At 35.3% G+C, this 12,500-nt stretch overlaps 2 protein-coding genes across 3 annotated transcripts in view; one reads left to right on the plus strand and one right to left on the minus strand.

Moving 5' to 3' along the window:
- Positions 1-113: 113 nt before the first annotated feature.
- On the plus strand, positions 114-3,404 carry LOC137623573 (uncharacterized). Its single transcript, XM_068354404.1, has 3 exons — positions 114-180; positions 1,635-1,769; positions 3,208-3,404. The coding sequence occupies exons 1-3, from the start codon at positions 114-116 to the stop codon at positions 3,402-3,404; spliced, it is 399 nt and encodes a 132-aa protein (XP_068210505.1).
- A 3,547-nt stretch (positions 3,405-6,951) lies between these two features.
- Positions 6,952-12,500, minus strand: part of LOC137623811 (sulfotransferase 1C4-like) — a 54,642-nt gene continuing 49,093 nt past the window's right edge. For both annotated transcript variants that reach the window (XM_068354624.1, XM_068354625.1), the window contains 3 exons: positions 8,769-8,895; positions 7,913-8,203; positions 6,952-7,310 (listed from right to left, as the gene is read on the minus strand). In XM_068354624.1, coding sequence (XP_068210725.1) covers positions 7,198-7,310; positions 7,913-8,203; positions 8,769-8,895 — 531 coding nt within the window. In that variant the 3' untranslated portion in view covers positions 6,952-7,197. The remainder of the gene's footprint in view (positions 7,311-7,912; positions 8,204-8,768; positions 8,896-12,500) is intronic.

A 12,500-nucleotide genomic window follows, 5' to 3' on the forward strand; every position in this document is an offset into this window, starting at 1 on the left:
CAATTCAAAAGAACCTGATTCGATCCTCACGAGGATCGTAACAGTTGGCAGCCTTGCCAGGATTTTCGACAACATAACCAATTGAAAACAGGGAGAATATAGGAAGAAGCAGAATGAGTGAGATTACGAGAGATTTGATAGATTCAGGTGAACTTCATGGTGTAGATGGCGATGCTCTCCGTGAGTATGTTATTAAGAGAGAACAGGAAGTGTTTGAGAGAAACGAAAGAGCAGCTGAAAGAGAAGAAAATTAAAGAAAGGGAGAAGAAATTGAAAGACGGCATAAGCATAAGTTAGAAATGGCTCGTTTAAGACAAACTCTTCATAACAGACGGTCAGGTAGCAGATCAGGGAGTAATTCATCTTTAAATAGTGACACTGATAGTTTAGATATGAGTGCAGTGCTCAAACTTATACCGAAATTTGATGAGGAAGATGTTACGAAATATTTTATGTCTTTTGAAAAGTTAATGAACAGAGTAGGTTCTCCCAAAAAACAGTGGACTTTGTATTCACAATCAGTTTTAAGTGGTAAAGCACATTCTGTGTATAGTTGTTTGTCTGAGGATGAAAGTGAAGATTATGATACTGTGAAAGAAACGTACTTAGTGCATACAGACTGGTACCAGAGGCGTACCGTAAGTAGTTTAGAAGTTTGAAGACATGATACTAGTACTTATGTGGAGTACGGAAAGAAGTTAGAAAGATCGTTTTGTGATTGGTTGACTTCTGCTGAAGTCGATATTTTTTTAAGATCTCAAGAACTTAGTTTTGTTAGAAATTTTTAAAGATAACATATCCCCAAACATCAAATTATATATAGAAGATAGGCGTGAAACATCTTTTGCCGATGCTACGAGGTTAGCAGACGAGTACAGTCTCACACATGGTTTAAGTGGCAGTAAAAAGAAAAACGATCTTTTATCAATTAAGGTACAACATAGTAAAGGTAGTTCTAACAATAACGATATTAGGAGCAGGGATTATTATTATTATTATTGTTACACATGTGGAAAGGAAGGTCATATTTCTCGGTTCTGTAGGAGCCAATGGGCAGTCAGTAATTCAGAGGTCCCTTGTTACACTTGTAATAAGAAAGGGCATATAGCTATGAATTGCACAGTAGAAAGTACGAATTTGAAGAAACCTATGTCACTAGTTAATAATCTTTCTTCAAGAAGGAATAGTCTCTTGAAAGAAACTAGGAAACAATATGGTGAATTTTTGTCTGAAGGTTTAGTTTCTTCTCTTAAGGGAGGTGATTCAAGGGAAGTAGTTTTGCCTGGGGATACGGGAGCGGCCGTATCACTCGTTAGGAGAGAGTGTACCAAGGAATGTAATAATCAGCATGAAAGAAAAAGTTATGCTATGTGGGTTTCCGAACACTTGAGTAGTTTATCCTTTGTTAAAGATGAAATTGAAAAGTCAGTTAGTGTCAGGAGATGTAAAACTAGCAGTCGTGGATACCTTGCCCGTAGACGGCGTTGACATTATTGTTGGTAACGATTTAACTACCTCCAAGTGTGTGAATCCTATTTTAAGTGAAGTTCAAGTGCCTGAAATGATAGTAACTAGGTCAGGATTAGATACAGATATTGACTACGGTCATAGGTTGTTCGAGGATTCGAACGTAGGTAATAGAGGTAGTGATGATGATCTTAGCACGAGTGTAGCTGAGGAAACCGACTCTATCGATGTTGATGATGTGAGCAGAGATGATGATGTAGCTGTTGAAAGTGATGTACAGATAGACAATGTAATAGGCCCAAGTAATAGCAGCTGTAGTGTTTCACAAACTAGCATATTGAATAAGCATAAGTTAGAAAGATGCAGAGGGAAGATGAAACATTAACTCGAATTTCTTAATGTGAATTGCATGATGAACCTGAAAATGTTTGTAAGGAAACATTTAGTTTAAAAGACAAACTTTTATGTCGCTATGTTCGTCCTAAGACAGGTAGTAAAGAAGAGGTCATAGAGCAATTAGTAACTCGTAGGAAACTTCGTGAATCAATTTTGAAATTAGCACATGATGAACAAGGACATTTAGGAGTAAATAAAACATTCAAGTGTATAAGTAAAACGTACCAATGGCCTAAAATGAAAAGTGATGTGAAGAGATATGTTTTAAGTTGTCACGAATGTCAAATGGCTGGCAAACCTAATTAAAATAATTCCCAGGGCTCTGTTATGTAATATTCCATTGGTAGGAAAACCTTTTGAGAATGTCGTAATTGATATAGTAGGCCCTTTACCCAGAAGTAAGGGAGGGAATATCTATCTATTAACAATCATTGATAGACTAACACGATATCCAGAAGCAATCCCAGTAAGAAATTGCAATGCAAAAACTGTAGTTAAACGCTTGTTGAACCATTTCTCTAAATTTGGACTTCCTTGCGTTATACAGAGTGATAATGGTACCAATTTTGTATCAAAGTATTTCAGAGATAAAATGAAAAAGTTAGGGATTAAACTTGTAACTTCCACCCCGTACCACCCTGAATCACAAGGAATTGTTGAACTTTTTCAACAAACGTTGAAAAGTTGCTCAAGGAAGTTGTGTAATAGTTTCGAACATGATTGGGAAGAAAAGTTACCTTTTGTCTTGTTGGCTTTACGAATAGCTCCTAATGACACCACGGGATTTAGTCCTTTTGATTTGTTGTTCAGTCACACCGCCAAAGGACCTTTAGAAATTTTAAAGTGTAAGTTAATGCAAGAAGAAAGTAGAAAGGATTACATACAGAATATTGAAGATCACAAAGAGGATTTAAGGAAAGCCTGGCAGTTGGCCAAAGAAAATGAGAGCAACTGTCAAGGGGAACTAAAAGGAAGTACGATCTTAAAGCTAAAGACAGAATTTTCCATGTGGGTGATAAAGTCTTAGTATTAGTCCAGAAAGAAGGTCCCTCATTATCTTATAAGTTCGAAGGTCCATTTCCTATCATAGATAAAAGGGGAAATTTTAATTACTTAATTGATATGGGTAGGCGTAGAGCTAAGTGGTTGCACATCAACTTGCTAAAGAAATATAATGAACGTCCAATGCCAGTTGTAACCGTGTTGCAGAGAGAGATTACTTTTGAGAAGAACTTTGATGTTCTTAATAATTTCACGTTGTTTAATTCTAGCTTAGAGGAAGAAAAAAGAAGGGAATTATTCAATGTGTTTTCAAATTATCCAGAAACTGTTGGTTACAATTAGGTTTAACTAATCTCCTAGAACACGATATTGAGTTGCAGGACACAAAACACATTAGACAAAGTCCTTATCGTTTAAGCCCAGAAAAAGCTAATTCAGTCCGACAGGAAATTAAGTATATGCTAGACAATGATTTGATTGTTCCTAGCGAAAATGACTGGTGTTCTCCAATAGTTCTTGTTAAGAAGGAAGATGGATAGAAGATTGTTTAGATAGAATAGGAAACGCCAAGTTTATTTCTAAACTAAATTTGGCCAAAGGTTATTGGCAAGTACCTTTAATTAGTCAAGCACAGAAAATATCTGCTTTCATAACACCTTTCGGTAGTTATGAACCCAAAGTTATGGCTTTTGGTCTACGAAATGCAGCGAGTACTTTTCAAAGATTAATTAATAGAGTTTTAAATGGAATTGATAACTGTGTCGTGTATTTGGATGATCTTGTAATATTTTCAGATACGTGGGAGCAACCTTTACGCATTTTAGCTAAAGTATTAGCAGTCCTTGAAAAAGCAAAACTTTTTTAAATCTGAAGAAATGTGAATTCGGAAAAACCTCGATCACATATTTGGGTCATAAAATGGGTCTAGGTAAGATTTGTCCAAAAGATGGGAACATAGAGGCTATCATCAACTTCCCAATCCCTACCAGTAAAAAACAGGCAATGAGATTCATCAGAATGATTTCATATTTCCGCCGATTTGTTCCTAATTTTTCAGAAATAAGTGTTCCAATAACTAATCATGAAAGGACGAAGTTTTGTATTTGATAATAAATGTATCGAAGCTTTCAATAAGTTAAAGGCCATAATGATTCACGAGCCCGTACTAATGTTGCCCGATTTTAGAAAGGAATTTAATTTAGCGATAGATGCAAGTGATATTGGCATAGGAGGAGTTCTGTTGCAAGAAGTGAACGGGGCTAAGCACCCTGTAGCTTATTATTCGAAGAAGTTAAATAAAGCACAGCAGAATTATTCAACTATTGAGAAGGAATTGTTTAGCTTAGTCACAACTTTACAACATTTTGAGATTTATGTACGTAGTGGTCATGTTTTAACTGTGTATACTGATCACAGTTTGTTAGTTTACCTAGATAGGTTTAAGAAAAAGAATAAACGTCTCATGTGTTGGAGTTTAGAATTAAAAGAATACGATTTAGAGATAGTTCATATAAAGGGAAAAAATAATGTAATAGCCGACAGTCTTTCTAGAGATTTTTTCAGGATGATATGGACGTTTGTTTTCTTTTTGTTTTTTGTTTTTCCATCAACAAGTAGGTGTGTGTTTTGGTTTAGTTACGTGATGCGAGAGTAATGAAGTAATTGTTTCTCAGTTTAGGGATAAGTGTTTTTCTCCCTTGATAATTTCGTTTAAAAAAAAGATAAAATCACTAGATTTTCCTTTTTTTTTTCTTTTAGAGGGACGTGTCATAGGTGGATAGAATAATATAGGAAAGAATGTTAAAACATGTAAATTTCCTACTCTTAAGATGCAGAGAGAGGAGGTCACGCTAGTGTTTACCAAAAACTGTCATCGCCGATGATTGAGGTCAAAATTTTTATTAGATGTGCCCAGATCAGCAGACCTTGGGCATAACGATCGTCTGTTGTAGCAATTCGAGGAGCCAGTTTTATGGAAGGGCAAGGAGAGCCTGTTGTCGCCGGAGAATGTACATTAACGGAAGGTAAACACACGCCTCGCTTCAATTACAGCACCATATGGATCATGATTAAACCAGCAGAGCGTTCGGGAAGATGTGATCAAAGAGGCGTGGTTTTAAGGAAAACCAATGAGGATGAAGAAAGGAGAAAATTTCCTTATATGGAATTGTCCATAGTTAGCCCCTCCCATACAGCGGTATATAAACTTCAAAGAGAACGAGAGAGAAGGAGTACGAAAAAGAGAATGAGAGAGAGAGAGAGAGAGAGAGAGAGAGAGAGAGAGAGAGAGAGGACGAGAGATAGAACGAGAGGAGAACAAGCAGAGAGAAAGAGAGAGAACGTAAGGACCAGAATGCAGACGTGACCAGCCTTACGACTTGTCCGAGATGTCAGAACGAGCAGACCCCTGTCGTTATTACCAACCACGAAGCGCCCAGGTCTGAAATATCTACGTTCCTCAACCGTCAAGAACTGCTGTGAAGAGTACCATCATTTCTTTTAAGTATTATTTGTCTGTTTTCTTGGCTTTTCCCCTATTTGCTGAAGTGTAGTTTAATTAGATATTTTCTTTGTTCAATTCTGTGCTTCCCAAGTACTCAATCAAGAAACGTTGATCTTTGAGTAGTTGTAAATCAAATTGTTTCCTTTTGCGAGTTTTCTTTCTATATTCCTTTTTCCATTGGTTGTTGTTGATTTATCCAAATTTAATTAATCAATTCAAAAGAACCTGATTACGCGCCAACCGTCTTTTTTCTTGGTGACAAATAAAATCAGTTAGGCTGTGTCTTGGCACTCACAAAAAGACCGTCACAGGTCAGGCGTCACTAGACCACCTCCCGATTGGTTCTTGAAGAACGATGAGGTAGAACAACCAATCATGATCAGGCAGAGCAACGTAATGTTATGGGGCCTTGAGTAAAGGAACCCATGGGGAAACAGTCTTCCTCGTATGCCCAGAGAGTGTGTAGCGAAGGAAACAGGGGCCAAGCATGTGTGCCGAACCAAGTACCATTTTCCTAAGGGTATTTTCTTAACAACCTAACGTAATCATAATCAAAGGTGCCCTTGTAAACTTACGAGAATATAGTAGTTGTAAAACGATCCACTCGGGTATTATTTGTGCATGAAATCCTCCTCCATTAGTACTTTCCTAAATTGATTGAACCCCAATACGACCCAGATCGGGTCATATGTGTATATATATATATATATATATATATATATATATATATATATATATATATATATATATATATATATATATATATATATATATATGTATATATATATATATATATATATATATATATATATATATACATATATATGTGTATATATATATATATATATATATATATATACATATATATATACATATATATATATATATATATATATATATGTATGTATATATATATATGTATATATATATGTATATATATATATATATATATATATATATATATATATATATATATATATATATATATATATATGCGTGTGTGTGTGTGTGTATGCATGCTTGTGTGAATATACATGCTGGTGTTTAGATGTGTTTGCGTTTATGAGTTTGTGCATATATCTTGCTTGATACATTGAAGAAATTTGTAAGATCTTATTCACCTGTAAGAGAAGTGGGTGCCTTTAACAACTCACAACAATGCCCATACCATACTGGGCTTTGATATTGAGTCGATGATGTAGTAGAAGGATATCTTATTTTATCTAAATGATCCTTCTCAGTAGGGAAAATTAAAGGAAAAACTAAAAGGAATATAAAACATGATTTCTGATAATATAATATTGGGAAAGTAGAATATTTTTATTATAAGATAAATCCCTGAGTCATCCGCCTATATTTGGTATGAAAGATAAAGGACAGTCGATTTAAATACTGTATCTGGTTTGGATAACTCAATTGAATATAACAACGCAGTTAATTCATCATAAGAAACTATGAGCATTGACCAGCCACCTTTTGCTGTAGAACAGCAATTCCCAAACTAGGGGATATTCCCCCGTTGGGTTGGAAATTTTAAGCTACCAGTGGAAAAGAAATCTCGGATGAATTTTATCATGTCTTAGAGAGAGAGAGAGAGAGAGAGAGAGAGAGAGAGAGAGAGAGAGAGAGAGAGAGAGAGAGAGTATGGTTGTTGTAGATGTAACTATATGCTTTTCAGGATAATTAAACATTTAAAAATAAATCAGTACATGTCACAAAGTGTTTCGACAACTCTTTCCCTCATGCCCATGAAAGGGGAAATCAGGATGGTTGAGATGGCTGCAGGGGGAAATGACAGCATAAAACTTGGGATCAATCACTAGAAAATATTAAACACCAAATCTAAAATCCACTCCTAGATCTGATGTATGTTCTTGTATCCAGCGATCAACCTTTTCATCCAATTCTGGAGTCAGTTTTTCTTTCCAGGTCCCTGATTCACCTGTGGATATAAAGAATAATGATGATAATAATAATCTTCTGCTTATCCTTCTTTTACTAATAGTACATCTACTACTGCTGCTACAACTAATGACAAAGATAATTGAAATGATAATGAAAACAATTACTTAACTTTTACAACAACAACTACTACTACTACTACTACTACTAATAATAATAATAATAATAATAATAATAATAATAATAATAATAATAATAATAATAATAATAATAATAATAATAATAATAATAATAATAATAATGAAGCTGGAACCCGGAACTCCACACTATAAACCACCAACCTCTGTAGATTGTGATTAACAAATAATAATAATAATAATAATAATAATAATAATAATAATAATAATAATAATAATTATCATAATATTAATAATGATAATAATAATAAAAATAATTATAACAATAATAATAATAAAAATAATAATAATGATGATGATAACAGCAACGACAACAACAGCAACAAAATTAACAACATTAGCAACAACAACAACAATAATAATAATAATAATAATAATAATAATAATAATAATAATAATAATAATATTAATAATAATAATAATAATAATAACGGTAGTCTATTACCTTTTCTGAAGAAACCACCCTCATCCCTGATAACATCTTTTTTAAACGTTGGCAGGACATCTTCATTGAAACCTGAAGCCTCCATCCTGACCTTCATCTCACTGAAACTGGTATATTTCGCTATGTTTTCCAGCTGTGGCTCTGTCAGATTAGTGCCAAGGAATATGTTAAGCCTACTCAGTTCTCCCACCGGATTGGTTTTCATATCCTCGAAGAACACAATGTGTAGGTTCGGATGATCCTTCCTCTCCATAGCTTCCTTTAGGTGAAGCCAGTATGGCCCGTATAATACTGAAGAGGAATCAGATGTGTCAGACCTATGTAGCATTTGGGATATATTTTTTTCTTCAAAATAATTAAGTTCAAACATACTATTATAGGTAAAAAATTACCATCATTCGAGGTCCATTTAAATACCAATAAAATCAATTTATAATTACACTTAATATAAGGTATATTGTCAAGCTAGATAATCAAATTCATCGGGTAAGAAATAAAGTTGAATATAAAATGAGGCTCAGTAGATTTCATCAGTTCCCTATTATCAATTTGTTGACTAATCACTCACTAAATTAGGTCACAGATGAAATGGAAACAAATTGATTTTATTAGAAAGTTTTCTCTCGTCGGTATTATTGACATTTCTAGCTTTTGCCTAATATAACTGGTCTAAATCTGTACAATTCTCTAGGTGTTATTGAACATGTTTGTGTTAATTGTTTTGTTTAGATTTTTGTGTTTGGGGATGATAGTGAATGATCCTCTAAAGATTTATGTTATAAGGAGTGTTATTGATTTCATCCTTTTCGTCCGGAGTTAGTTCATCAAGAAATGCTTTACAGCGTAGTTTACTCACAGTCATCGTCAACAAAATACTGTACGAAATCTTCAAAGGAACTAACGAAATCGTGCATTGCGTTGATCCTGCAATGATGGTGATAGGATATAATGACGTCCTTTGGATTTCTGGCCATGTAGATAACCTGAAAACACGAGAAGCAGAAAGAAATTTTATTCCTTCAATCTATTTTCTTCCAAATCATGGTAATATATATTTCAACATTGTTATTATTTTTTTTATCGCTTTTTCTTTTATTGAATGTTACTTTCTCCCATATTTACGTGATCTGTATTACAACTCATTGTTAAACTAGATAGACCATCAACTACCGTGCAAAATTATTAATACTATTACTATTGAAGTAGGAGTCTATAATCACAACGGTTCCAACTGGGAAAAATACCCCAGTGAGAAAAGGAAATAAGGAAATAAATCAATTATATAAAAATTAGCGAATACAGAAGATAAAGTATCTTAAGTTGAGTAACAACTTTAGAATAAACATTGTATAAACTATGAATCGACACTCATGTCAGCCTGTAAGTTTGAGCTTCTGCAACATCCACATGGTCAAATAAACACGACCACACACACAACACACGCGGGCACGTGCGGCAGACGGCAGGTATCAGGGATTTCCTCAGACGGAAGGTTGGATAAAAGTTATGATATATATATGTATATATATATATATATATATATATATATATATATATATATATATATATATATATATATATATATATATATATATATATATATGAATATATATATATATATATATATATATATATATATATATATATATATATATATATATATGTATGTATGTATATATATATATATATATATATATATATATATATATATATATATATATATATATATATATATATATATATATATATATATATATATATATAAAGTGTGAGTATAATCAAAAAATGCATTTAAAGACAAAACAGCAAAATCAAATACACGGTAACACCTGACTTTACGAGACTACAGCTGTACCCTCGCAAAAGTTCTGTTGTAATTATAGCAGCTCTGGCTATACTTTCATTAGCTCTTCCAAAGAAAATTAATTGAAATGGGGAAAAATACAAACATCCACAACATATACCAAGGCACTTCCCCCAATTTTGGGGGGTTGACGACATCAAACAAATGAAACAAAAAAAGGGGACCTCTCTTCTCTACGTTCCTCCAAGCCTGACAAGGGACTCAACCGAGTTCGGCTGGTACTGCTAGGATACCACAGCCCACCCTCCCCCGTTATCCACCACAGATGAAGATTCATAACGCTGAATCCCCTACTGCTGCTACCTCCGCTGTTATCCAAGGCACCGGAGGAAGCAGCAGGGCCTACCAGAACTGCGTCACAATCGCTCGCCATTCATTCCTATTTCTAGCACGCTCTCTTGCCTCTCTCACATTTATCCTCCTATCACCCAGAGCTTTCTTCACTCCATCCATCCACCCAAACCTTGGCCTTCCTCTTGTACTTCTCCCATCAACTCTTGCATTCATCACCTTATTTAGCAGACAGCCCTTTTCCATTCTCTCAACATGGCCAAACCACCTCAACACATTCATATCCACTCTAGCTGCTAACTCATTTTTTACACCCGTTCTCACCCTCACTACTTCGTTCTAACCCTATCTACTCGAGATACACCAGCCATACTCCTTAGACGTTTCGTCTCAAACCCATTCAATTTCTGTTTCTCAGTCACTTTCATTCCCAACTCCGATCCATATATCACAGTTGGTACAATCATTTTCTCATACAGAACTTTCTTTACATTCATGCCCAACCCTCTATTTTTTACTACTCCCTTAACTGTCCCCAAAACTTTGCATCCTTCATTCACTGTCTGACGTACATCTGCTTCCACTCCATCATTTGCTGCAACAACAGACCCAAAGTAATCAAACTGATCCACCTAATCAAGTAACTCTCCATTCAACATGACATTCAACCTCGCACCAGCTTCCCTTCTCGTACATCTCATAACTTTACTCTTACCCACATTAACTCTCAACTTCCTTCTCTCACTCACCTTTCCAAATTCTGTCACTAATCGGCCAAGCTTCTTTTCCGCGTCTGCAACCAGTACAGTATCATCCGCAAACAACAAGTAATTTACCTCCCATTCATGGTCATTCTCGTCTACCAGTTTCAATCCTCGTCCAAGCACTCAAGCATTCACCTCTCACGCCACTCCATCAACATACAATTTAAACAACCATGGCGACATCACACATCCCTGTTTCAGCCCCACTCTCACCGGAAACCAATCGCTCACTTTATTTCCTATCCTAACACATGCTTTAATACCTTTGTAGAAAGTTTTCACTGCTTGCAACAACCTTCCACCAACTCCATATAACCTCATCACATTCCACACTGCTTCCCTATCAACTCTATCATACGCTTCCTCCAGATCCATAAACGCAACATACACCTCCTTACCTTTTGCTAAATATTTCTCGCATATCTGCCTAACTGTAAAAATCTGATTCATACAACCCCTACCTCTTCTAAAACCGCCCTGTGCTTCTAAGATTGCATTCTCTGTTTTATCCTTAATCCTTTCAATCAGTACTCTACCATACACTTTTCCAACTAGACTCAACAAACTAATACCTCTTGAATTACAACTCATGCACACCTCCCTTACCCGTAAATAGTGGTACAATAAACGCACAAACCCAATCTACTGATACCATTGACAACACATAACACATATTAAACAATCTCACCAATCATTCAAGTACAGTCACACCCCCTTCCGTCAACATCTCAGCCCTCACACCAACCATACCAGATGCTTTTCCTACTCTCGTTTCATTTAGTGCTCTCTTCACTTCCTCTCTTGTAATATCTCTCTCCTTCTCATCTCCCATCACTGGCATATCAACACCTACAACAGCAATTATATCTGCCTCCCTATTATCATCAACATTCCGTAAACTTTCAAAATATTCCGCCCACCTTGCCTCCTCTCCTTTAAACAACTTTCCATTTCCATCTTTCAATGTCTCTTCAATTCTTGAACCAGCCTTCCTTACTCTCTTCACTTCTTTCCAAAACTTCTTCTTATTCTCTTCAAATGAATAACCCAATCCCTGACCCAACCTCAGGTCAGCTACCATCTTTGCCTCACTTACCTTGCGCTTTACTTCCACATTTTTCTCTCTATATCTTTCATAGTTCTCTGCACTATTACTCTGCAGCTATTCTTCTAAAGCCCTCTTTTTCTCTTCCACTTTTACCTTCACTCCTTCATTCCACCATTCGCTGCCCCTCCTCATGCTGCCTCCAACAAACTTCTTGCCACACACATCACTTGCAATCCCCCCAAAAAATTCTTTTACTAACTTCCACTCCTCTAAATTACCAGTTTCTCTTACTTTCACTTCAACATGTCATTTTCAACCTTTCTTGACGTTTATTTATTAGCTCTTCAACCCTCACTAGCTCCCTTTTACATCCACCTACTCTATTCCCCACTCTTTTGTTACAACTAATTTTCCTTCCACCAAAAAATGATCAGACATACCGTTAGCCATACCCCTAAACACGTGGACGTCTTTTAATCTTCCAAACATTCTTTTAGTTATCAACACATAATCCCCTAATGCCCTTTCTACCACTCTTCCATTTGCCACTCTTACCCATGTATACTTGTTTTTATCTTTCTTTTTGAAAAAGCTAGAAATTATCACCATCTCTTGCTCAAC

Source organism: Palaemon carinicauda, chromosome 30 (genome assembly GCF_036898095.1).
Source record: "Palaemon carinicauda isolate YSFRI2023 chromosome 30, ASM3689809v2, whole genome shotgun sequence".
Classification (NCBI taxonomy): Eukaryota; Metazoa; Arthropoda; class Malacostraca; order Decapoda; family Palaemonidae; genus Palaemon; species Palaemon carinicauda.

What these genes read in the sequence shown, in the direction of transcription:
- LOC137623573 (XM_068354404.1), top strand. Translation starts at nt 114, where the DNA reads ATGAGTGAGATTACGAGAGATTTGATAGATTCAGGTGAACTTCATGGT. An exon ending in TGTAGATGGCGATGCTCTCC is followed by an intron (nt 181 to 1,634) that starts GTGAGTATGTTA and finishes ATTCGAACGTAG; the next exon opens with GTAATAGAGGTAGTGATGAT. An exon ending in AGACAATGTAATAGGCCCAA is followed by an intron (nt 1,770 to 3,207) that starts GTAATAGCAGCT and finishes GGTTACAATTAG; the next exon opens with GTTTAACTAATCTCCTAGAA.